Here is a 27,566-nt window from a genome sequence, read left to right as displayed (position 1 = left end):
TATAATGGGATGAACGGAGGGACAGACAGGGGTAGAAAAATATTTCCCCCATCCAACTTTCAGTTGTGGGGGCATTTCAAAAAAGAATTTGTATATTTAAGTAGGGATCTAGATTTTCACCTACAGAAATATTCCCTTTTATATATCTAGGTGTGGAGATACAACATTAAACCATTGATAGTTCACCAACCAAAAAACAGCAAACGGATCTGTGAACCCATACAGAAATTATGGTTTATTTAAATAGAGTGCCAAAAATGTTGCAAACAATAACAGGACAACTTCAAGGCATTAATACTGAGAATCAATTTACATCAATGTCAAAACAGGTCACTATAAATGGTCCCCTGCAGAATGTATCATCTTTGTAATAACTACCAACAAAATATCAATGTAAGACTCAGACCTGAAGAAGTTTTATATCAAAGACTTTGGCAGTACGGAACCTTGGGACCTAAATAAACTTTATGTCCTAGACTAAGACAACGCAGAGAAAAGAAGAAACAGGAAAATTCAAAGCAAGAATAAATTGCCCGAAGTCATAAAAGAAATTGCAGTTTATCAACCATTTAACGTCATTATAAAGAAATCAACATGTATTTTTCTTCCATGTTTAAACGTAAACACTGTTGCAATTGTAAATAGACAATACGATCCTATGATCCACATTAAATCAAAACACCCAGACTATAGAAGATTAGCAAAATATTCAAAACATACCACATAAAAAGCGGTAAAAATTAAGAGGATCTAAAGAGCCAGAGTCGCTCACCTTTGTCAATGTGCATATTCAACAAAGGACAAACTCCAACATTTTAGCTGAGATCAGAATTCCTGACAAAAATTTGTCTTGATGATCTTGTATTGCTGATCATTTAGTCTATCTAGTTTCTCTATATCTGCTTTAGTTTTTGCTCAAAGGATTGTAGCACCTGGCTCACAAAATGACAAAAACCATCTACTTCAAAACTTTAAAAAACCAACAAGCACCCTTGTTCAAAATTTATTCTTATCAAACAGTTTGTTACCACATAACACATCAGACTATACCACTAATGAATATGGCTTTGTATCAAGTACTTAAGAAATCTACATAGACCATACTACATTTGATTAGGGGCTGTGCTGCTTCTGATACCAATCAAACTTAAATCATCTTTATGTTTCCTCAACAAATTTACAAGCAGTTGTGATGAAACCATATGTTTGGATGCACTTCCAGAAAAGTTATGGGACAGCCACATTTTAGTGCATTCAATATGTAACATTTTAGTAAATAATAACTAAGGCGTAATTTTTTAAAACAAAGACTTCATATTTGAACAATTTATTTTACTTTCTTCTCCATGTTGACATTCTATTTATATATATTGTTTCAGTCTATTTATTTGACTTTTTTACATTCACTTTCAATAGCATGGCTACACTAAGATGTATTTATATCCTAACGACTGTGCCTTTACTGTGAAGTGATGTTGTTGAGACAACAATCTTATCAATTTAATACTTGTAAATCCATCAAAAAATCAATAAAATTACAATCTAGAGAAAAAGAAATATTGATCAAACTACAATACAAAAAAAATCCCAACAATGATTCATCTATCTATATAATGCTGAAAACAAAACATCTTCATTTCATTATATATTCATATTTTGGTCCATAACTGTTCTACTGATGGTTCTTAATATCAAAGTTCATATGTAGTTCCCCACACTTCCATCTTAATTGTTATCCTTCCTTGTTTGCATCAGTGATGATCAATCTTCAATCTTTTTCCTGATTCTGATATCTATTTACATTTGACACTAGTAAACAAGAAAAGCTTTTTCAAGTGCAATGAATTTCCAGTCCAATTCTTTTCTTGCTCAGTTCAAGTGAGATTACTTTCACAGATACTTTATCTCCAAGATTTAACTTTGTATTTTTCATTTTTGATACATGTATCAGTCCATTTTGTCCTACACCTATATCTACAAATGCTCCAAAATGTGTAACATTTGTTATTTTTCCTGTCAAGATTGTTCCATTTTTTAATGAATTAATGTCTTGAATTTCTTTTCTAAATAATGGTTTCTCAAAACCTGAAAACAGAAAAAAAATACAACTGTTATTTGTACAAATGTTTTATCTTGTTGATGAATAGTTTTAACATGAATTCACAAGGTCCATTGCTTTGGATTATATATCTCTCTTTGCTTGCATGCTTGTTTGAAGCCTTCTTTTACAAGCTATGACATTACCCATATAAAAATGAAAAGTGGTATGAATGTCAATAAGGCAACTGTCTCATTATATAATCTTTTCAAATGGAAAATGTGGATGGTGCCTCCCTTTCCTAAATTTTGTTTTTAGTTATTTAGTATTGGAAGCAAGTGCTACATAGGTTACTTTGAGAAAAGACCCCTGATTTTTATGTGAATTTTCATAATGATCTGAGTTGTCCATTATTGTACAACCAAAGCAATAATATCTGTCTTAACACCACATAAGAGGCCTATAAAACCATCCCTGCTTTATTGACCACATTAGATGGTTGATAAATCTATAAACAGATTATGAGCACTTTGTAATGGACTTGGTTTTAAATATATATCATCAGATACCAGGCTTGTAATTTTGTATGACAGTTTCATCTTCAAAAGACTCATAAATGTCACTCAAATCAAAATAATTTATGAATTCTTTTAAATCCTTTCCTTGTAAAAATCTTAATAAGTAAATCAATATTAATTGTTACCTTCTCTGTAATCATAGGAATGTGGTTTAAGGAATGCTTTGACAATCAGATCAACTGTTGGTTCTCCTACTGCAAGGGTAGCTGCCAATTCCTCTGTGGCTATAAAACAAGATGTGAGAAAACTTTAATTATCCATCATGCACACACAAAAAAGCTCTTAAGGTGTAGTGTATATATCAATGGTCAGAAAGTTTTATAAAAATTTCAATGAATTTTTCTTACTTTATTTTAAAATGTATGAGTAATACATGTATTGCAACTGAGCTATTTGTGCTGTCAAAATGCATTTACAGTATAAATGTTGTCTTTAAACTATATTTTAATAGTTATGTTACTAAATAACTTTCCTTTTTTGAACAAATTGTTTTGTAAATATTTTTAATTTTATTTACTTTCATTTTTATGTAGCATATATATAGCTTTGTCTGTTTTGATGTTTTGATGTTAAGATGTATGGTAAATCTAATTTAATGAATTTTCAGATGCCAATGTAACTAGATTGAACTAAATTGAATAAATTGTCATACTTTTGGTCTTCATATGAATCTGTACCTCTCTGATGAACACCTCTTGGCCAAGGTTTTCTTTGCTGACTCCTATCATCTGCATTAAACTACAAATCAAGTTTATAAATCTTAAATCAGAGCATCATGAATATTTTTTCTCCAGGAATGGCTATAAATCTTTTTCAAATTGTCATTGCACACTTAATCTGTTAGCCAAAATAATATACTGTTTTAATATAAATCAAATTAGATCAAATGATTTGAGAACTGTAAGGGTGAATGAGATTACAATGCAATTTTTGTTAAATTTATCTTTACAAGGTTTGAAATTGAATTAAAATATTGCTCACATACATTTCATAAAGCTTGAATAAAATCCATTGAGATCTTGTATATTTTACGTGATTTACATTTCCGAGCTGAAAATGTAACTCCCAAGGCAGGGAAAAATCGAACAAGGTATTTTGGCCAAAATACAAAATTAAAATTTTTTTAAATATATAATTCAAATAAAATGTATGAGACATCCTTTATAACAAGTCTTGAAGTAGTATGGTAATTTTAGTCATTGGGTTGTTGTCTCATTAATATATACCCAACACCCCCTTTTATTAACAAATCAAGGAGTAAATACCTTTCTGCTGCACCATAAGATTCTGGATGTATCCATGTTGTATCTAGGATGTTAGGTTCAAGACTGAGGGAGTCTTTCTTCTTTTTGGCCTTCCCACCACCAGCTGTAGGTTTCTTTCTTTTTCTTCCGGTTTTCATTTCTTCGGGTTCTGTTTTCGTTTCTTCAGGTTCTTCTTTACATTTTTCAGTCTGTCTAAAAGTAACAAAATCAAGATTATTATTGTGTTCATGTTAAGAACTGATGTCAGACAGAAAACAACAACTAAAACTTTTAATATACTGATTAATTCATACAGAAAGAAAGAATAAATATAAACCTTTCTTTACATTAAATTTGAAATGTGACTTCCTTGTGAGAGAATGAATGTCTTTGAAAAAACCTGGCAATAATAGGACACATATTTCAATTGCAATATCAGTAATTTAATCACAATGTGAACAAATATGGATCTTCTCATTAAATGAGGCATTAACAAATCAAGTTTTATAAAAGTTGGGCGAAACATTAAAAGATAACATGTGAAAACCAAAATTTTGCCTAACTTTCACAAAGCTGCTGTGACCTTTCACTTCCTATGATTTTAACATCAAACCTCCTTTAAGGTTCAATTGATGCCATCAAGACTTTACAAACTATTGCTTTTAACTGATAAGTAGCATTATAATAAGTAGACTCATTAATTTCTTTTTTTCCAGTAAATGAACTAATATTCTATATTCATAGACTTTTCATCTAGATCTGTTTTATAAAAATATTTTCAATATAAATCTGTTTTTCATTAGCAGGAGAAAAACCTGACAACTTGAGTTTATAATTAACTGTTTTCAAATTTTGTTGCATGAATTTTGAAGTTAATGTAACTGCAAAATGGTGGATTTTTCAATCTTAAAATCATATTACATTTGCAAATATATCTCTCAACAGATGTAATGTATAAATACCCTTCAAGTGAAGCAATGACTCTGATAAAGCCTGCACACTGTTCGTAAGACTTGTCACCAATACCCTTCACACATTTTACTTGTCCTCTGTTGACAAACAAACCATTGCTTTCTCTCCATTCTATGATTTTCTTAGCTCTTGTAGAATTTAAGCCTGCTATTCTCCTGAAAAATTAATATATAAATTTAGTCTTAGATACATACATTTTTCATTTGTTGTTATTGGTTTTGAACTAGCTTCCATTAACTGGGAGTACTCTCAGGTCTGTACATTGTGTCTTCTCTGTTTATGTTAGTTGTTTTTCAAATGATTTTTACAGTTGGTGTATATGTTAAGCTGTTACACCACTGTCCCAAGTAGGGGGGTGGTTTGGCATCTGCAAACATGATAAACCAACCATATTCTGTATGGGCCTGTCCTAAGCATGGAGCTTGTAATTCTGTGGTTGAAATTTTCTATTTATTTCACCAGATTTTCATCTATGAATATATTTTGGCAAGAAAATTTTCTCATTGTATAATTTCACCGAAAAATAATGGCAATCAGGCTTCATTTAAGGATTTTATTTCCGGTTTTATTCATTAATGAACATATTGCAAAAATAAACGGAGAGAAAACATCTGAGTGTCTGCTTTCTGACTTTAAGGGCATACGATACAGTTACAGGGAAGGTAATGACGTAGCTAACGTAATATGTTATTTTCGCGACGTCAAACTGCGACATATCGGGAAAAGCTGCATTTTTTGACTGATTTTTATCATTCAAACTGATTTAATTTGAAAACAAGTTCATGGACCCCTATTTTACAAAAAGGCATTTTGTTTCATTTTGCAGAAAGACTATGTGACCCAAATTTTATAAAACTGTAAATAGAGGATTTTTTTTAATTTTGATAAACATGCAGCAAAAAATGACGTTTTTTCCTCAATTCATGAACATTTGATAAATATGAGTTATTTCTGAATTAAAAAATGCATATTTTTTTAGGATACTTATAAAATACAGAAATTAACAATAATTTCACCAAAAACAATTTGTGTTGATCTTTTATAACAAAAAAAGTTATGTCTTTCTTTCGAAAAAAGAAATTACGGCCACAAATCTGAATTTTGAGCAAATATACAAATTTCGACCTAATTTTTCTCAAAAAGTACAGTACAGGTAGGGACTTATTTTTATGGAAGCCTTAATCCGTCTAGATGTCAGACTGGTCGGGCAGTTGTCCCAGAGTAATAAACACCTGCTGTGCAATATCCAAGTGGAAGGTCGTAAATCAATCTGAACCAGCTTGATTAGAATTAAATTTTACCTGTACAGATATATTTGTATTTATGGAGAATAGATAAATGTAAAATATTGTCTTGTATTCAAAGAGAAAGAATTGAAATTAAAATTAAATATTAGAATTTAAATTAAAAATTAAATACTTAGAATTAAAATTAAAATTAAATATCATGAATGTGGAAATTTTTTTTTTATAATTTGAAAATGAAATAAAGACGATTTTTAACAATATATTGTGTTGCCAATTATTATAATAGTTTTGTGCCAATAAAATATTTTGTATTTGTATTTGTTAACCGTAAATATTTCATCTAATTAAAAATAATAAGCCTAATAACAACCAAGACTGTTTTCAATCGAAGTTTGAATCAAATTGTTGAGACATCAATCCCGTAAATTATACAAGTTTTCATTGATGGTTATATTATTTCCCCCTTTAAACGTCCTATTCCTTTATATGTTATTATTAGAAACACAATTTTAAGTATAAGGCCAACATATCGTATTTATAAAATATGTATAGGCATTGTGAATAAAGTTATTTTCCTTTTGATACAACTTTCCCCGTCGGAGCCTTTACATCAATTCACACCTGTCAATCATTTCTCGCAAGTAAAACATTTTGGTCAGACAGTTCACTCGTGCTTTCTATTTTGACATATTTCCCGTTAATCTCTTTGAAAATCAAACTATTGGTTTCTTTAAATACAATATTTATAACGCCGTGATCATATTTCGATTCCTATTTTTTATTTTACAAAAAATTGTTGACATTCGAGATATTGCCTTTCTATTTTCATGTCTCGACTCTTTTATGAAAATCGCCGGAGTTTTTATTATAAATATATTTTACGAATCGATACACGAAAATCAAAATTTAACCTTATATAGTTTATTAAATAAATGCACATTTATACCCCAATGGGGTTGAAGGCTAATCGTACTAGTCATGATCAGCTGTCTTTACTTTTTCGTCGTACTTCTAGTCATTCTATAGCTCGTGCAGTCCGTAAGAATTTTAAATCGATGTTGTATTATTTCCGAAGTTTAAAAGGACTTCTCCAAAGTAGAATATTTAAATGGAAATCCGGGAAATGACTGATAAAAATAAAACAAAAAATAGTTAAAGAAGACTAAATCTTGTTTTGATTTTACATGTATGTAAATCAATTAAATTTCTATTCTGGTCAATCGATCAAGAGCCTCAAAACTAACGCACAATACTGTCAATCATTCCACATCAAATTTAATCAAGAATGGATTTTCCCACGGTAGTTCAGTAAGGTCACCTGAGTTTACTGTTACGACATTTCCCGCCATGTAAAAATCTCGTGCAGTGGACAAAATCGATCATCTTTTATTAGCATTCAATAATATTGTGAGTGGAGTCAAGTTAAAGTTCAACCACGTGCACACGCTGTTGATCACTAATATGTGTATCATGGAATTATCTTTTCACAGCAAATTTTTCTTAACAAATTGCTGTTAAATATATAACATACAAGTTTCCTTTTTTACATGGATTGTGCGTAAATTAATATTACGCAATTAATTTAAGTTCGGGATTTCGGGATTAACACTATAGTGATCTGGGAATTCTTTTTTTCGCGATGTCGGGATTTTGATTTATTTAAATTCGGGACCTTGGGACTTCGTGTTTTTAAGCCCAGGATTTCGAGATCCGGACCCTATTTACCCCCTACCCCCAAATGCAGATCAATTATATAAACTTAGCATAATGAACAAACACGGAAATCTTAAAATAAACTTATGTCCGGGAAGAATCAATATCTTCTTCTAGTGTTATTATTTGCGTTCTATTTTATTGATACATCTCCAACTTTGAAGTTTCGGACAATAAATTGTTTACAGTAAAAAGTAAAAACTACAAAGAATCAGCAAGCTACTAAATAATATACAAGTATTGCTCACTGTAATTATATTTTTTTTTTATCTCGGAACTGACCCAACACAGACTGAATATTAAATACATATTATAGAAATATTTTGCATGTGGCCGCTTCAAACTAACCCTGGAGACAGCATTCTGCTAATGGATTTACGAGTAAAACAAAAATAACCGTAAGCTCCCAGAAATAGAATACATGTAAAAATATTTATGTTTGAAATTTTATGCAAATAAATAAGAAACAGATACACAAAAAAACAAAAAATAAACAACAAAGAACATAGAACAAAAATGATTTTGAGGAACAAATTAGAAAATAAATAGCAGTTGAAATATAAAAACCATAATTAAAAAAATAGGCTATTTTTATTAAAACAAAGTTGTCTCCAGTACTTCACCTGTAAAAATATTTTATGTCAAAAACGATGTAATCAATAAATTGACTGAGAGGTTAAAATTACCCGTAACCTGATTCTGAAATCAGTGAACCGTAATTCTAACAGCACGGATTAAGATGAAAGGACAAATATATTGCCAATCACACCTGGATTTGTTGATTAATGACCATACTACCTACCATAAAAATGTCCGATTATTCATATCCGACTAGACGGATTAAGACATCCATAAAAATAAGTCCCTACCCGTACTGTAGCACATGAAGGTATATTTTTTATTACATTTTTGATTTAATGAGGTAAAAAATAGCCTATATGCAAATTTTGATGAACTTGTAAATATAGGATCAAAACTTTATCGTATGCCCTTAAATCATAGCTTATTTTAAAAGAGGGACGAAAGATACCAAAGGGACAGTCAAACTCGTAAATCTGAAACAAACTGACAACGCCATGGCTAAAAATGAAAAAAAACAAACAGAAAAACAATAGTACACATGACACAACATAGAAAACTAAAGAATAAACAACACGAACCCCACCAAAATCTAGGGGTGATCTCGGGTGCTCCGGAAGGGTAAGCAGATCCTGCTCCACATGCGGCACCCATCGTGTTGCTTATGTGATTACAAATCCGGTAAATAGTCTAATTTGGTTAGTCAAATTCATGAAAGGGAAGGGGATTGTAGTTACGACGTAAGGAATATATCCGATAACATTTGTGAAACGGTTAAGATGTAAGAAGAGTGACAGTCCACAATTTTTTAATTCTATATATATAATTTACTGTCACTAGGGATGTGACAATTAATATTACCTGAGTAAACTCTCACTCCCAGTGTTTACATCTACTCCTACAAAACTGACACATTCTTCCACCACTGAATCTAATGACAACTTTAGTTGGTTCTCTGGCATGTCATGCTGGTTATAAATAAGTTTATAATCAAATTATGCACATTCTGTTAAAATTATCATCTGTAATCCTATACATGACCTGAACAAATGAACAAATGATCAAATATTTAAATAAAAGAAAACAAGATCAGATTCCCCATCTGTTTTGGTTTTTTTTTTTATTTGGGGGGGGGGGGAGTGAAAATAATCAATAAAACACTTCCTTTTCTTTCATATTACATAACATGTTCTTTATTAGCTTACAACAATTTTTTTATTATCTTGAAAATAGTTAGTGACATATACTTTTTCAAAAAAAATATTAAAAAAACTACATTCAAAGCAAAGTATAAAAAAATCTATTTTAATAGATCAAATCACATTTATCAACTGACAATTATCATACCTGGTACTGTCCTACACCTATATGTTTGGGCTCTATTTTTACAAGTTCTGCTAGAGGATCCAATAATCTTCTTGCTATAGATACTGAAATGTAATCAATCAAATCATATGATTTTTAACTATAAAAGTAAAGTTTATGAAGCAAAATTAAGCTAAGAGATCAGATGATTTGTGCTTATAAATAAATAGGTTTGATATTGATGACAACAACCATTCCATTCAAACAAATAAATGTTGGTTAAAATTATAAAAGATCTTTTCCTATATTGAATATTGTAATGTGCCCCAAGACATTCAATACATATGGGAAGAACTAATCTAATTAACTAATTTACTTTGAATACCATCTGTAGAAGATATCAAGTTTTATATATCAAAAAACTATTACTCAAAATGAGCCATTTTGGAATAAAATTGAGATATAATATTTGTTGATATATATTGAAAATGATGAAATGAAAAGAAAGCATTTATTATTGTGTTTCAATTTTTCTTGTTTGCTACCTATAGGTTGCACTTCTGTATATATAGGACTGTGCAGCATATTTCTCATTTATATGCATCAAACTTCAGAACAGTTTAAACTTATTCTAAATTTCTTTTATACCCCTCCCTTCACCATTGGTCTTCCTCAGAATTTAATTTGGCCGCTATCCATGTATATATTGACATTGGTTAAATTCCAAAGTTTTGTCTCTATGAAATGAATGAAACATAGAGATCATATCTGTGAACCAATAAGTAAATAAAACAAATATCTATGAATATCACATATCTCCCCAAAAGAGGCATGGTATGTGAAACAACTGTATTTTTTACAAAGTGTAACCTGAAGTTGTTTTCTATGCATTTAACCATATGCTTACAGAAAGTAACCATTTCTGATTAATATTGTGACTTTTTACCTGCCCCTCTGAGTGAAGGATCTAAAGTAGGTAATTCCTTCTTGGCCTGATCAGACACACTGTATATGGATGCTCCACTCTCATCTACCACACTGAAATAGTTCATAAACATTACATGGCAGTGTAATCATGACACCAACAAGTTAGTTATAGACTTCAACACTTATAACAACATTAATAATAAAAAGTTTATCCTAAATATTGGCATGCTACCCATAATTTATTGAGAAATGTAATGTGAACCAGTTCCAAACTGCGCATTATTAACAATTAACAATGATGTTGATCAAAGGTTGTTTTACAGAAAATACTGTAATGTCTCCTTATCACTTCAGGGGCGGATCCAGCCATTTTAAAATGGGGTCCCAACCCAGGACAAAAGGGGGGTTCCAACTATATGTCCGTATTCAAATGCATTGATTGTCCAAAAACGGGAGGGTCCAAACCTGGAACCCTCCCCTGGATCCACCACTGCACTTTTAAGAAAATTATTAAAAAAAATCCATGAATAATTTAATTTTTAACATTTCCATCAAAATCTATAAATAGCCTAGTTCTTTCATAGTTACCTTATACATCAAAATTAAAGGTAAACAGATAAGTATGATTAAACAGTTTACCAGTAATTCATCTTCAGGTGTTCCTCTTTAATCAGGTTAGATACATAAGTTTCTGACTCTCTACAAGCAACTCCATTTCCGATAGCAAAAATCTCACACCTGCAAAAAAATCATTATAAAATTGAGAATCAAAATTGTAACTGACCAATAACATTCAATCATGCCTTTCAACTGTGCTTAAAAACATAACCCACATTTATCAAAATTTACAAGCCTGAGGATTTTAAGAGAATAAATTTACCAATGGAAGAATATACAACAAATTTCCAGTTTTGACTATTATTTTAAGCAATAACAAATACTGAATAATAATCAGGAACATTTTGAAATAAAATTACAAATGTATGTTTTGAAAAATTTCAGAAATCATTAATGACATTATTAAACAAAGACGATGAGCATTGCTATGTAAACTCAATTCGCGATTGTAAAATCTATGTTTTACAAAGGCCAAGCTTTAAATACAATTCAGTTATCTCCTTAATCTAATCATAGTGCTTGTAAGCACTGAGGGTAAAGATTGCTTCAATCTAATAGTGGGAAGTAAACTTGAATATTGCATTGGTTGTAGTTGATTTAACCACAATTCTAGACAAAGGAAGATAATTCAATTTTTTTAAGATGAATTTAACAATGACATCATTTATATTTTTAGAACAGATATTATATTCCTGCAACATTAAAAAGTTATGTAATTTTCTTGACAAGTTTAACATCCTTTTGTGTCTTGAATATCTGAGCATATATTACATCGAAAAATATTTGGAAATGTTCATGGATAGGATGAAAAGAATGTTATGATCAATGCACTATATTTTGTGTATCAAAAAAGGTAGTGAAAAGCCTTGGAAGATTTAGATATCAAGTCAGTCTCATAAGGTTTTGATTGCATTTCATGCAATCTTTACCTAAAAACAGATAAAAATATTTTCTACATCAAGCTTACCCATATTGTTTGATCATCTGCAAAATTTTCTTTTTCTCATCGTACTTGTTACTTTTATAATCATGGATATAAACTATCTCAGTGTGAACAATCTGGCCTGGAATAAAACAAGAGGCTCTCAAGAGCCTGAATCGCTCACCTTAATTCTTTTGGTTAAATCTCTCATCAATGATTATTTTGGCTTTTCAATTTATTTAAATGTTTTTTTGATCACCCTATTTTCTTCAAAAGCCAAAAAAAACAATCATTTTCTCCTATGTTCTATTTTAGCCATAGGAGCTATGTTTCTTGACATACAAGGAAATATGATATAAAATTTATACTAGATACTCTGAAACTCATTTAGCCTAAGTTTGGCTGAAATTGATACAGCAGTTTCCAAGGAGAAGATTTTTTAAAGTAAGTCAACATGATGAACAAATTGTGAAAAAAGTCTTTAAAGGGCAATTACTCCTTAAGGGGTCAATTGACAATTTTGGTCAAATTGACTTAATTGAAGATCTTACTTTGCTGAACATTATTGCTGTTTACAGTTTATTTCTATCTATAATTATATTCAAGATAATAAACAAAAACAGCAAAATTTCCTTAAAATTATCAATTCAGGGGCAACAACCCAACAACAGGTTGTCTGATTCATCTGTAAATTTCAGGGCAGATAGATCTTGACCTGATAAACAATATTACCCAACGTCAGATTTGCTCTAAATGCTTTGGTTTTTGAGATATAAGCAAAAAACTGCATTTGACCCCTATGTTCTATTTTTAGCAATGGCGACCATGTTTGTTGATAGATCAAAACTTTAGATACAATTTACTAACTAGATACCCTAAGGAACATTCAGTTAAAGTTTGGAAGTATTTGGCCCAGTAGTTTCAGAGGAGAAGATTTTTGTAAAAGATTACTAAGATTTATGAAAAATGGTTAAAAATTGACTATAATGGGCTATAACTCCTAAAGGGGTCAACTGACCATTTCTGTCATGTTGACTTATTGTAAATCTTACACTTTGCTGAACATTATTGCTGTTTACAGTTTATCTCTATCTATAATAATATTCAAGATAATAACCAAAAACAGCAAAATTTCTTTAAAATTATCAATTCAGGGGCAGTAACCCAACAACAGGTTGTCTGATTCATCTGAAAATTTCAGGGCAGATAGATCTTGACCTGATAAACAATATAATCCCATGTCAGATTTGCTCTAAATGCTTTGGTTTTTGAGTTATAAGCCAAACACTGCATTTGACCCCTATGTTCTATTTTTAGCAATGGTGACCATGTTTGTTGATAGATCACAACTTCGGATACAATTTACAAACTAGATACCCTAAGGAACACTCATTTAAAGTTTGGAAGTATTTGGCCCAGTAGTTTCAGAGGAGAAGATTTTTGTAAAAGATTACTAAGATTCGGGACAGGTGAGCTAAAAAGGAACATTTTATCATTTAGACCATTTTTTGGTATTAAGATATCATAAGTTACATTTGAATCTATGTTAATATCTGCATTAAGTAACCCAGTATACTCTGAGGCATACCGAAGGGTGTACAATTTCCTGCAGGGTGTCTAAAAACTATATCTACAGATATGAACAAAGATAAGAAATTTAACCCCAGCCTTAGTTAAAATCAGGCAAATTTTAGGGAAATTTGGACACAAAGTGTAACATGAAAGCAAATTTTCAAATATAAAAAGTTTGATTGAAATTTGGAAATTTGATATATATTTTACAGGGTGTAGGTCAGGTCAGCCAAAAAATATTTGAGCCAGCCAAACATTTTTTAAAAGTCTTATTCCAATTTGAACTGCTTAACACTGTAGGTTCTCCCTTTGGTTGAAACCTACAGGTAGTCATGTAACCACTGAAAGATCACTGATTTACAACTTAAGGACCTGGATTATCATTATTACACTCAATAGAACTGTTTACATTTGCATTTTAGTCTTATGTATTGCTGAAAAGAAAGAAGTAGGGTTTTTTTAATGGTGCATTTTATTTTAATGTAATCATTTTTTTTTATCAAATTGCATAGTAATTATTAATGAGGATTAGGTAAATGAATTTGAAAAGGAATACAAGTGGCAAGAACAAACATGGCAAAATGTTAACAAACATCACATAATCAAGTTTTTATTGCATTTTTTCTTGCAGTACACTATAATCTGCAACATTGCCTGTAGCAGTTTTATCTTTCAGAATACCAATCAGGCAATGGACTGAACAAGTATGAATTCATTCTTTCAAACTGAGTAGCTAGTGAACATGTCAGCTAATTATAAAATAAAGATTGTGGTTAGTATAAATCAGGTGCAGTGTAATCAATATATTCTTACCATTCATTTCTGATTATTGTTTTTTTTTATATACTGAAACATAAAAAACTCTCATGCATAGGCCTAACAAACTACTGAAACACTCATTTGGTATAAAATTTGACAACATATTCCTTGTCATTGTTCATGAACTAAGGGATATTTGGGGGGTGGGAGTGGTATACATCAATTATAAAGAAACCCAAAAATGTAAAAAAGAGGTCAGGTCAAGTTGACAATACCAACAAATACTGCTTTTTTAGCATATATAATTAACAACACAGGGAGGAACCTTAGCGTCATTGTTGTAGCGCTAAGGGACATTGTTCACAACCAGGAAAGAAATAAAATATTTAAAGTTGAAAAAAAAGAAGCTTTTTATAGCATATGTATTCAACTAATTAATTAATTATTATTTCATTCTGACAGAAAATTGAAAACTCTTTGTAAATCCACACATATTACTGTTGAATATAAATAGAGTTCATATTGAAAGAAATAAAATATGTGTACCTGTTGCTGTTATTACTGCTACTTTACAACCATTTTTGAATCCTGGATCTAAACCCAGAATGCACTTTCCCTTGACAGGCGAAGCTAGAAGTAAATTCTTTAGATTGGTAGCAAATACATCAATTGATGCTTTTTCAGCCTTTTTTGTCAATTCAGACCTAAGGAGAAAACAAGATACAGCTACAATCATTTCAAACTTGTACGGATTTAAAAGTAAGCTTTATAATAACAAAGCTAATAAGAACAGATTTCAATGTCCCCCATTATCTGTAATATTGAGCAATTATTGCTTTGTTCATAAATCAGGCTATTAATTTTCTCGTATGAACTGTTTTATATAATTTGTTGGAATTATTTTGTATCAATGGTTCTGATTGGATGACAGTTAGCGTAAAATTCTCTTTCTTCTTGTCTGTAACTAAGGAAGCCGACATTTTGAATTGCTGAATGTATTGACATGTAAATTCTACAATAATAAGCCAAAAAAACTCACTTGTTGTAGCTAAAAATCTTCTTTTTATCAAATTTTATTACATTCTGAAGCGGCACAAAAGCCAGCAAACGCCCAGTGTTTATGTTTGACGCCAGAAGCAAACCTATGAGGTCACACAGTGTAGGGGACCAAAGAAGATAACAGATTTTCGTGGAATTTTCTTTAATGAAGATTTTACACTAAAATAATGATTGAAATTTAATTATGAACTTGTTTTGCATTAGAATAGAGATAACTGTATTGTATTTGAAGCTTTGAGGACGTCCATCGGTAGTTTTACTGTCGCAAATACCCGTTTACCTGTCTCCGCTCCGCATCGCCAGGTAAACTAAATTTGCGACAGTATAACTACCGGTGGACGTCCTTAAAGCTTCAAATACAATACAGTTATCTCTTAAATGAAGCATTATTTGAAGTTATTACATAGTCTCATGTGTGATTTTAAGTTAAAACTGATAAATATTCTCAACTAACTTTCATAGTACATACATCATGACACACCCTCTGGTGTTGGTTAAAATGGATGTCAAGTATAAACTTTGAAATCATAACAGTTCTCAAGATATAGAGCGGACACGATCTTCACCACGGGACACAGGGTTGTCAACTGAAACCAAAGTTTTTTTTACCTTGACCTTTGACCTAGGAAGTTGTATATACATCATGACACGCCCTCTGGTGGTGGTTAAAATGGATGTCAAGTATAAACTTTGAAATCATAATGGTTATCTAGATATGGAGCGGACACGATCTTCACCACAGGACACCGGGTTGTCAACTGAAACCAAAGTTTTTGACCTTGACCTTTGACCTAGGAAGTTGTACATACATCATGACACGCCCTCTGGTGGTGGTTAATAAACATGTAAAGTATAAAGTATGAAATCATAATGGTTCTCTAGATGTGGAGCGGACACAAAGTTTAAGTGTTACGGACGGACGGACGGACGGACGGACGGACGGACGGACAGACAGACGGACTGACAGACTGATCACTATAGGGTGACCCGCCTTAAGGCGCGGCCCTAATAAAAAATGTTCAATATGCTGTATGACACATAAATTAGGTCACAGAACAACTGTATTCCAGGAAAGTATCAAAAGGTGGTAATATTTATGTATTAACCTGATCAATCTTATCATTTGAGGATATGCCAATCTTTCATATGCATCACTGATTGCCTGGGTAATAATGTTCATAGCATATGTTCCTTGGTGAGTTCTGTGAATAAAATTTTGACTGCATTGTCTCTCATACATTGATTTTACTTTATCTGGTACGTCTATTTTAACTGTCAAAAATTTGTTGTGTTCCCCTCGATTTATTGCTAGCACCTGCAATGTAAATGGATATCACTGACAAACTAATAATATTTCATAATGATTTGTTTACAAATACTTGAATGTGATTGGTTAGTTAGAAAAAATGACATTTAAACCCTGCAACCTTTTTTCAAAGTCATGAGCCTGTGTTACAGTGGTTGTCATTGGTTCATTGATACTCATATTTATTTTCTTGTAAATTGTTTAGTTATAAATTAGGTAATTGTAGTTAGTTTTAAAATTTAAATAGTTTCACATTTTTATGTTTAGGGTTTTAAAAGTCATTATACTGATTGGGGTTTTCTCATTGATGGAGGCCATACAATGGCATATTATTGCTCACTACCACTTGAATCAAACTCATATGGATAGCTGACACTTTATACACTAGGTTAGCAATCATACACATCTCCAAAAACAAATAAATTAAAGTTGGCTGATGTAATGTTATGGTGCATATAAGAAATGAGAGCAGTCATTCTGCAAACAAATAAACTATTAGTGAGAATTTAAATGACATGCACACATAAATTTTTTTAAAAAGTTTTGGATTCTCATAAATTCTATGTATAACTTTTGGACTAGTTCGATTTCTGTAATTTATTCTTACATACTTTTGATTTTTTAACCCTGTCTGCGCTCATTGCCTATGTAAAATTTAAAATTGTTTATAATCCAGGTACTTTTGATAACTATTGTATGCACATTGAACGACAAATTTATGTGACGTATATAATTTTTCTGACGTCAGACACTCAAATCAATCCATGTGTTCGTAGATAGTAGATGTTGTTGTGTCCTGTTAAATTGTTATACGATGATGACTGATGTTCCCATATTTTGACTATTTTATTGATTGTGACTGTTTATCTAACGCATCATGTAAATGTAACGGAATTTGATGAGACTGTTATTAAAGTGAGAGGGTTAGTGCTATAGAACCAGGTTTAATCCACCATTTTCTACATTTGAAAATGCCTGTACCAAGTCAGGAATATGACAGTTCTTGTCCATTCGTTTTTGATGCGTTTTGTTTTTTGATTTTGCCATGTGATTATGGACTTTCCAAATTGATTTTCCTCTGAGTTCAGTATTTTTGTGATTTTACTTTTTTTTTTTATATAAGTCATAAATTATTGATTTTTTTTCTACTGGATGATAAGAAAAAGACAGGAGTGTGTCCATAGTATAAGTATGCTCCATTAGTATTAAAATCAGAAAGATCATATTATAGGGAACATGTGTACTAAGTTTCAAGTTGATTGGACTTCAACTTCATCACAAACATGACAAACTACCTTGACCAAAAACTGTAACCTAAAGCAGGACAGACAGACAGACAGACAGACAATTTCTTGATGAGGTTTTAAACGACACAAAGTTGCCAGGTGAGAACATATGTAACAGACAAATTAATCAGGGTTTCTAACTGAGGTTTTATGTGACTCATTATTTTAACTAATGAGGTTTCATATGTTAAATAAAATAATAGTTACCTGATGTGGTTTTATATAACAGACATTAAAATTAGAGTTGAAATACTGTTCATATTTATGTCTACTTTCTTCCTTGATGTTCACTTCTTTTTTTACAACTTTCTTTGTGTCTTCAGTTTTTACTGTCTTTGTGTCATTTTTTCCAGACTTCTTTGGTTTGCATTCGGAAGTGACAAGCTTAATATCCCTGTATTTTGACCTATTGAAAAGAACATTTTAAAAAATCTGTTTATTTTGTAAACATTTTGAGATAAATATACATAACTTTTGGCAGTTGATAAAAAATTATATATTCTAAAATGAATATATAATCTTATATCAATTTTTTGCCTCTTTATCATAACTAGCTTATCTTTATTATAACTAAAATTTTGAATTGATGTCCAATTGTTAAGCTTTAAAGAGGCCAAAAACATATATTATGTCTTTTATTTAAGAATTGAATGCTTCTTTTTGTAACTTCATTGGGGTGTAAAAGCGTTGACCGAAGTACATTGTGTATGAAGCGTGGAAATCAAACCAATTGGCTTAACAGTACAATAAATGTAAACCAGATAATTGTACCCAATGAATCATCATCAAGAAAAGGAAAACTGATAATTGAGAAGAAAAGTCACTCCATAGTTTTTGGCTTTGGTATGAAAATTATTTGGAGAAAAAAAATAAAAAAAATCTTAGCAACCAGTTAACATTTTTCTATGTTTATCCCTAAGGACACTCAGAAAAGAAAATTAAGACAATACTAACCACCCTCTTATAAAATCCATGCTATCTTTATGCTTATGTATGATATCTGCTAGTATATGCTTAACACCAGTTTCTACATCTGACAATTTCTGTAACCCTGAATTATATAGATATTTTTATATAAAGAGTGATATAAATTCTTCTGAGGGGTATACATAGATATTATTTAGGATTTACATAATCTTTTTTTATATACTAATGCTATTTTAAAACAGAATTTTAGAAAACACTTTTAAATATATAGTATCCGTACAAATATGTATGAAATTTCAATGCTTAAGTGTATGAAATCAATGCACAAAATCAGCAGATAAAAGAAGAAAACAATTACAGATTTAACTGAAAATGAGCGCTATAAAAAAATAATTCCAGACATGTTTTTACAAGAGCATTAATAACAAAAACTTTGGCAATCAATAGTAAAACATACATCTTGTCCATCAACATATCACAAATTAATAAATGAAAAATCTAAACAAAAAATGTAGAATCTAATACAATAAAAATGTGTTGGCTTGCTGCATGAGAGAAATTTTTTTTAAATCATACAATTAATATTCTGTCACCAAACACAGTTTAATATTACAGGACATTCAAGTGTTCAAAATTATGTTACCATATCATGTTTTTATCTTTCTTTTTTCACTATTATTCTAATTGTTGGTCAATCTTACATATAATTTGACATACCTTTAACATTTGGATCCACATACTGCTCAAGTTTACCTTCCCATGGCCTTTCAAGGAATGTTATAGCTAGGGGTTCTAAATTGAGAGCTCTGGCTCTTTCTGCTAGTGTACCTTTATGTCCAGGTTTGAAAGGGGCATACTAAAAATGTAAAAGTGTAAAATAACAAAATAATTATAGAGTTATTGAGAATACATAGTCATTGTGGATAGATTGAAAGAATTGTGTACTTGATGTAGTGATGAACAAAATATATATAGTAGATAGGACTTTAGCATATAACAAGAATTAGCATTATTGTTCAAGAGCAGTAATGGATACAAAATTGAGATGGAAGGACAGCAGATGAACTGACAGACATCTAATCAATATACTCATTTATACTGCTATACATTCTGATTTAAAAAGCTGGGGGTTAACAATAATGTATAACCAGATGCTCCGCAGGGCGTAGCTTTATACGACCGCAGAGGTTGAACCCTGAACGGTTGGGGCAAGTATGGACACAACATTCAAGCTGGATTCAGCTCTAAATTTGGATTGTGATTTAATAGTTGACACAGCATAGGTTTCTGACACAGAATGAATGTGTTCTAATGAACTTAAAATTTTTGTTTTCTCTTAGAGCAATTCACTATGCTGTTGAATATTAATCCTCTCAAAAAAATGTTTGAAGAAATTTTCTTTTTATTTATGAAATTTCAAATGAGAAAAATTGAACCCAATTTTTTAATCACATCCCCCTTTCCCTTATTCCAAAACTAATCTCAATTAAAATATTCTAATGGAGTTTGCAACAATAACTACTCATTTAAATACATCATAAAATATTAAGATGTAAAAAAACTGCTTGTTATCACTGAATGGTAAAGATTATTTAAATTTATCAGTTGGTAATAAAAAGTGAATATACATTGTATATTGTATTTTTAAAACAAAGATTTAAGTTGATTCAGGACAAAGAAAGATAACTCCAATTTCTTGCTTACTATTCTGGACAAAGAAAGATAACTCTAATTAAAAAAAAATTTGCTATTTCACAATATTGTGAAATTAGATATTTCTTGCCATTGCACAATACTGTGCAATTGAAAAGACTTGCTATTGCACAATACTTAATATAATAATTTTAGATCCTGATTTGGACCAACTTGAAACCTGGGCCCATAATCAAAAATCTAAGTACATGTTTAGATTCAGCATATCAAAGAAGCCCAAGAATTTAATTTTTGTTAAAATCAAACTTAGTTTAATTTCGGACCCTTTGGACCTTAATGTAGGCCAATTTGAATACGGGACCAAAAATGAAGAATCTACATACACAGTTAGATTTGGCATATCAAAGAACCCCATTTATTCAATTTTTGATGAAATCAAATAAAGTTTAATTTTGGACCCAGATTTGGACCAACTTGAAAACTGGGCCAATAATTAAGAATCTAAGTTCATTTTTAGATTCAACATATCAAAGAACCCAACCGATTCATTTTTTGTCAAAATCAAACTAAGTTTAATTTTGGACCCTTTGGACCTTAATGTAGACCAATTTGAAAACATGACCAAAAGTTAAAAATCTACATACACAGTTAGATTCGGCATATCAAAGAACCCCAATTATTCAATTTTGATAAAATCAAACAAAGTTTAATTTTGGACCCTTTGGGCCCCTTTTTCCTAAACTGTTGGGACCAAAACTCCCAAAATCAATACCAACCTTCCTTTTATGGTCATAAACCTTGTGTTTAAATTTCATAGATTTCTATTCACTTATACTAACGTTATGGTGCGAAAACCAAGAAAAATGCTTATTTGGGTCCTTTTTTGGCCCCTAATTCCTAAACTGTTGGGACCTAAACTCCAAAAATCAATACCAATCTTCCTTTTGTGGTCATAAACATTGTATTTAAATTTCATTGATTTTTTTTTATTCAACCTGAAGTTATTGTGCAAAAACCAAGAATAATGCTTATTTGGGCCCTTTTTTGGCCCCTAATTCCTAAACTGTTGAAACCAAAACTCCCAAAATCAATCCCAACCTTTCTTTTGTGGTCATAAACCTTGTGTCAAAATTTCATAGATTTCTATTAACTTAAACTAAAGTTATAGTGCGAAAACCAAGAAAATGCTTATTTGGGCCCTTTTTGGCCCCTCATTCCTAAAATGTTGGGACCAAAACTTCCAAAATCAATACCAACCTTCCTTTTATGGTTATAAACCTTGTGTTAAAGTTTCATAAATTTCTATTCACATTTACTAAAGTTAGAGTGCGAAAACTAAAAGTATTCGGACAACCACGACGACAACGACGACGACGCAGACGACGACGCCAACGTGATAGCAATATACGACGAAATTTTTTTCAAAATTTGCGGTCGTATAAAAAAAAATCATTCAGTAACTGAATACTTGCACAAAAGTTAAACTTTATGATTCCATAGCCCAATTATCATAACTCTGTAATGTGCTGTATAAAGTTCCTTGCAAAAAGTATATACATGTACCAGTAATAAAATTTTACATATATATCTTTTCAATTATCCTGAACTTACCAAATCATCGACCTCTGTTATTGTTTTAGAATTCTTCAGGCATTTTTCTAATCCTTGTGTAAGCTTGCCTAGTTTATTGATAGCTTTCAATACAGTAGCCATTTTATTCTGGACATGTCTGAAATTATTAAGATGAACATATAAGCAATACCCTTAAAGATGAAAAGATTCAATAATGATTGAGAAGAACTGAAGTTTTTCATCATATGTGTTTGTTATCCATTATACTGTACACTCTAATAATTTTCTGTTGACTGACATATGAAATAAAATATATATTTTCATCATTAAAGTACATTTTGCGTATTTGCTTTGTTTAACAATTCAAGTTGTTCTAAATCTAAACATATTGATACAGTTTAATTGTCCAACACTCTTTGTAGCAATAAACATAGCAAAAAAATAGATGTGTGTAACATGGGACTACTACCCTAATGATTATAGTCCTAGCTATATATAGGTGTAACTTCCTTTCTCTAAAAGATTTTTTCAATACACCTACAGTTTATAGTTTGCTCTGAATTATTATTCATGAACATATATATTCAAAATCAAATATTAATAATACTTTAGGTCTTCTAAAGATGACTGAATATCTCTGAGGTTATCAACTTCCATCCCTCCAGTCATTTCTTTACGATATCTTGCTATAAACGGAATTGTGCAACCTTCTTCCAAAAGTTTAACAACATTTTTAGTAGACCACTTTGGAAGATCTAAGTCTTCAGCAATAGCTTCCTCTGTCTCCCAGTTTGGATCTGTATTTTTTAACTCTTCACAAGCCATATCTGTATAATAAATATTAAGAAATTGACTTTCATGAATAGAATTGATAGATATGAGCTTTAACAAGAATGTGTACATAGTACATGTATGCCCCACTCGCACTATCATTTTCTTATTTTTGTGGACCGTAAAATTGGGGTCAAAACTCTAATTTAGCATTAAAATTAGAAAGATCATATCATAGGGCACATGTGTACTAAGTTTCAAGTTGATTGGACCTAACCAGGACAAAGGGGGGGTTCCAACTATATGTCCCCATTCAAATGCATTGATCGGCCCAAAAGGGGGGGGGGGGGGGTCAAACCCCGAAACCTACCTCCCCCTCCCCCCTGGATCCGATCAATGCTTTAATTATCAGTCATGAGAGAATTTAGGGTTAATAATAGTCCAATTTTTATTTCAACTAGGTTCATGTTACACACAGATCATTGTCTACTTCTGCTGTATTTTACATGTATATAGTCAGGCTAGGGGACTTGCTTAAATCATGTAAATGAGTGATTTTCTAAATCTCTGATACAAGTAACATGTGGGGGGATAGGACCTTTATCAGGACTCCGGGATCAGGTGTTTTTAAGCTCGGGATTTCAGGATTGACCCTTTCAGATCGGGGAATTCTTTTTTTCGAATTTCGGGACTTCAGGATTTCGTGTTTTTAAGCCTGGGATTTCGGGATTTCATGTTTTTTAGCCCGAGATTTCAAGATCAGCACCCCTCCTATCCCCCCTCTAACATGATGTCTACAAAGGTTTGAAGTAAGAGTTGTCTTTCTTTAATAATAATAATCACCTATTTCAGTAGTACAAATAAATCACTAGACTAAGTGATTTAATTTTATTAAAGCTTTAAATATACAATATTAATGATCCAGGGACTAATTATGCTGCTTAAATTTTCAGGACCCACATCAATGTCATAAAGTCATGCATAATAGATGAGTTGTTTCTGGTGAAGGACAAACCTTTGAGTGGTCTATTGTGGCATCTTGGGAGGCGATTTTAGTGTTTGCTTTGCCTTTGGCATATCTCCAGTAAAAAATGATGAGGTGGAAAGATCTTTTTCAGGAGGTCTGTTATGCCTATCTATTAGCCATTTTTTTTACCTTGTGGTACGTATAAATTAAACCCTTAATATATAGAGCACAGGCACTTGTCTCAGAATTTTTTTTTCCTATATACCTTATTATAACACAAGGTACTTAACTTGCATTTTAGAAAAATGTTAGGTGGTGACGAAGTTCCGTTATATGGCGCTTTATAGGCTGTCAACCCCACTAAAGCTTGTTATATCGTAAATCTAAATTGATTTATCTATACAATGGTGTATAACATTCCTACATTTATTGTCGGAATCATCCGAAGCAATCCTACCAAAGTATGTCAATCGTAATAATTTTGCAATCCGCTGAAGAATTGGCAATAAACGCGTCATGTTCCTTGTATATCTCAGTTTTCGATTGGTCAATTCTATGGGAAAGTCTAAATGATTCTCGGAGTTATCTGATCTTGTTTCATTTCATACGTAAAGTCAAGAGAGAGTCTGAAAGACATTGACGTCATGTGAAAATTTGTAACTTATTAGACATACCACAAACAACACTTGTTAGATTTTTTTCACGGTATATCATACAATTTTACTAACTGTATGATAAGTTCTATTCATACGAAAACTAACAGTTTTTTTTTTAAACGATTTTTATAATAAATCATTTACTGCGGCCGTTTACTGCCAATTCTTCAGCGGATTGCAAAATTATTACAATTGACATACTTTGGTAGGATTGCTACGGATGACTCCGACAACAAATGTAGGAATGTTATACACCATTGTATAGATATTAAAATCAATTTAGATTTACGATATAACAAGCTTTAGTGGGGTTGACAGCCTATAAAGCGGCATATAACGGAACTTCGTCACCACCTAACATTTTTCTAAAATGCAAGTTAAGTACCTTGTGTTATAATAAGGTATATAGGAAAAAAAAATTCTGAGACAAGTGCCTGTGATATAGAGCTATATTCTTACAATCATCTCAACTTACCATTTATTACCACATCTCTGGAGTAGCAACTCTCAAATACTTTTTTATTTAACAAATAATACCTGTATGACTATTTCAATAGTTTATTTTACAATGTTATGTAAAATACTGTATGTTGTATCAATCATATATGTTATGTGTATATGCCCCTGGGGACCTAATTTGGAAAATAAAACTTATCTTATCTTATCTTATCTTATCTTTTACCTAATCATAATCATAACCTATTACCTGTGGCGGCTCCTCCAGGGGAGGATTTGAAGGGTTGGAACTTTGCCCTACCCCACCCCCTGCAACCCCTTTTTGGGGGGGGATGATCAATGCATATAGTTGGCACCCCCCTTTTTTTTCTTGGGTTGGGACCCCTTTTTTAAATGGCTGAATCAGCCCCTTCCATGAATGAATTGTTGCCCTATTTATTACAAGACTAACACTGTAAATGTAACAGGTACCCGGCCCTATGCTACAAATTTAAAATTGAAATTGAAAGATGGTTATTTTTTTGTATGTGTGTCCATAATATCACTACTGTTATATATAAAGCTACTTTTGGTTCCAAATTATGGAAAGTAAATGCACCTACCAGTTTGGATGATGATCAAAATATGATGTTGTCAAATATAAGAAATCTGGAAGCCACACAAGGAGGACCTGTACCGATGATAAGATATGAGATTTACAGGGAACTAGTCTTTCCTAAGGTTTTTTTGGCGGGAAATTATGAATAGCACATTCATTGTACCTTGTTCACGAAAGTTGTAGAAGTAAAAAAAAAGATGAATACTTAAACTCCTGACCGAAAGGGGGGGCAGGGATACGTGTCCCCAGTCCAGGTCGCCAAGAGTGTTAGTATCGATATATTATATGGGATATAAAATTGAGAAAGGAAATGGTGAATATGTCAAAGCGACAACCACCCGACCATAGAGCAGACAACAGCCGAAGACAACCAAAAAAAAAGAACTGCTTATTGGGTCATTCTATATGCCACACAGGAACATGAGATGCCTAGATGAACTAGAAAAATCTTTACAAATGATAGCAAATTCAAACACCAACATCATGCTAACTGGAGATTTTAACTGCCCTGACATAAACTGGGAATCAATGTCAGTACCAAATAACTCAAGTGATAAGGAGATACAAACCAAACTCATGGAAATAACATCATCATTCCAACTCACTCAAATCCATGAACAACCAACAAGAGAAGTCAACCTCCTTGACATAGTATTAACCACAAACCCATCACTTGTCAAAACATCCAAAAACACACCTGGCATATCAGACCACGAAATGATTGTTACAGACTGTGACACCAAACCTTATTACCAACGTAGCAAACCCAGGAAGTGCTATATATACTCAAAGGCAAACTGGAACACTATTAAAGAGGAGATTTCAATAACATCAACAAAACTCCAACCGTGTGACATGCAGGATCGTGGAACAAACGTACAAGAAAGGAGCGACACCTTTAAGAAAGAACTCTTTCAAAGTATGGACAAACACATCCCATCAAAAGAAATCCGCTCTAAGAACAGCTTGCCCTGGATAAACCACAAAATTAGAAAACTCTTTAAAAAGAAACAGCGGCTATACCAACAAGCTAAGAAAACTAAAAAGTGGTCAAACTATAGACAGTTCCAAAAAGAAGTAAAGCGACAAGTCAGGAAAGCAGAATACACATACATCAATGATACTATCATCAAAGGCCTAGAAACAAACAATACAAAGCCATTCTGGAAGTATATCAAATCCAGGAAAACAGACAACATTGGTGTATCACCTTTAAAAGACAAGGGGAAATTAGTCATCGACAGCAAAGGAAAGGCAGAAATTTTAATCCAACAATTTAGATCCGTATTCACAATTGACAAATCAACATCAATTCCAAAAACAACAAAATACATACTGGAAACAATACCGAATCTACTAATTACCACAAAAGGACTAGAAAAACTACTCAAAGATGTAAACCCATCGAAAGCATCTGGACCAGATGGTATACCAAACAAAATACTTAAAGAATGTGCTACAGAAATAGCACCAGGACTTACTGCCATCTTCCAAACATCAATAGACACTGGCATACTACCCGAAGACTGGTTAAACGCAAACATCTCGTGTGTATTCAAAAAAGGAGACAAACACGCAGCAGAAAACTATAGACCAGTCTCATTAACATCGGTACCTTGCAAACTATTAGAACATATCATATGCAAGCACATCCTCAAACATCTTGAAAAGCACAGAGTCTTAACATCACTCAACCATGGATTCCGATCTGGCTACTCATGTGAAACACAACTATTAGTCACCTTACATGAATTCATGAAAGCATTTGACGCCGGACTTCAAACTGATATCGCAATCCTGGACTTTTCAAAAGCCTTTGATACAGTACCACACAACAAACT

The 27,566-nt window shown here is 31.7% G+C and overlaps 1 protein-coding gene across 2 annotated transcripts; it reads right to left on the bottom strand.

The window, feature by feature from the left end:
* Positions 1–1,287: 1,287 nt before the first annotated feature.
* On the bottom strand, positions 1,288–25,815 carry LOC134712381 (S1 RNA-binding domain-containing protein 1-like). 2 transcript variants are annotated; one of them, XM_063573872.1, is made up of 18 exons: positions 25,730–25,815; positions 22,885–23,104; positions 22,317–22,434; positions 19,770–19,908; positions 19,080–19,176; positions 18,333–18,531; positions 16,640–16,848; positions 15,021–15,178; positions 12,189–12,285; positions 11,243–11,341; positions 10,623–10,714; positions 9,719–9,801; positions 9,233–9,339; positions 4,823–4,987; positions 3,882–4,073; positions 3,269–3,354; positions 2,742–2,840; positions 1,293–2,085 (listed from the first exon to the last, which is right to left on the bottom strand). In XM_063573872.1, the coding sequence occupies exons 2-18, from the start codon at positions 23,100–23,102 to the stop codon at positions 1,832–1,834; spliced, it is 2,412 nt and encodes an 803-aa protein (XP_063429942.1). In that variant the 5' UTR covers positions 23,103–23,104; positions 25,730–25,815; the 3' UTR covers positions 1,293–1,831. The 2 variants fall into 2 exon arrangements, with proteins under 2 accessions (XP_063429941.1, XP_063429942.1); XM_063573871.1 differs by lacking the exon at positions 25,730–25,815 and having other exon boundaries at positions 1,288–2,085.
* Between the last annotated feature and the right edge of the window lie 1,751 nt (positions 25,816–27,566).

This window comes from Mytilus trossulus, chromosome 3 (genome assembly GCF_036588685.1).
Source record: "Mytilus trossulus isolate FHL-02 chromosome 3, PNRI_Mtr1.1.1.hap1, whole genome shotgun sequence".
Classification (NCBI taxonomy): domain Eukaryota; kingdom Metazoa; phylum Mollusca; class Bivalvia; order Mytilida; family Mytilidae; genus Mytilus; species Mytilus trossulus.
This window is presented reverse-complemented; position numbering and strand designations above follow the sequence as displayed.

What these genes read in the sequence shown, in the direction of transcription:
- LOC134712381 (XM_063573872.1), bottom strand. Translation starts at nt 23,102, where the DNA reads ATGGCTTGTGAAGAGTTAAAAAATACAGATCCAAACTGGGAGACAGAG. An exon ending in GTTATATAAAACCACATCAG is followed by an intron (nt 16,849 to 18,332) that starts GTAACTATTATT and finishes TTTACATTGCAG; the next exon opens with GTGCTAGCAATAAATCGAGG. An exon ending in GGGAGTGAGAGTTTACTCAG is followed by an intron (nt 4,988 to 9,232) that starts GTAATATTAATT and finishes TTAATTTTTCAG; the next exon opens with GAGAATAGCAGGCTTAAATT.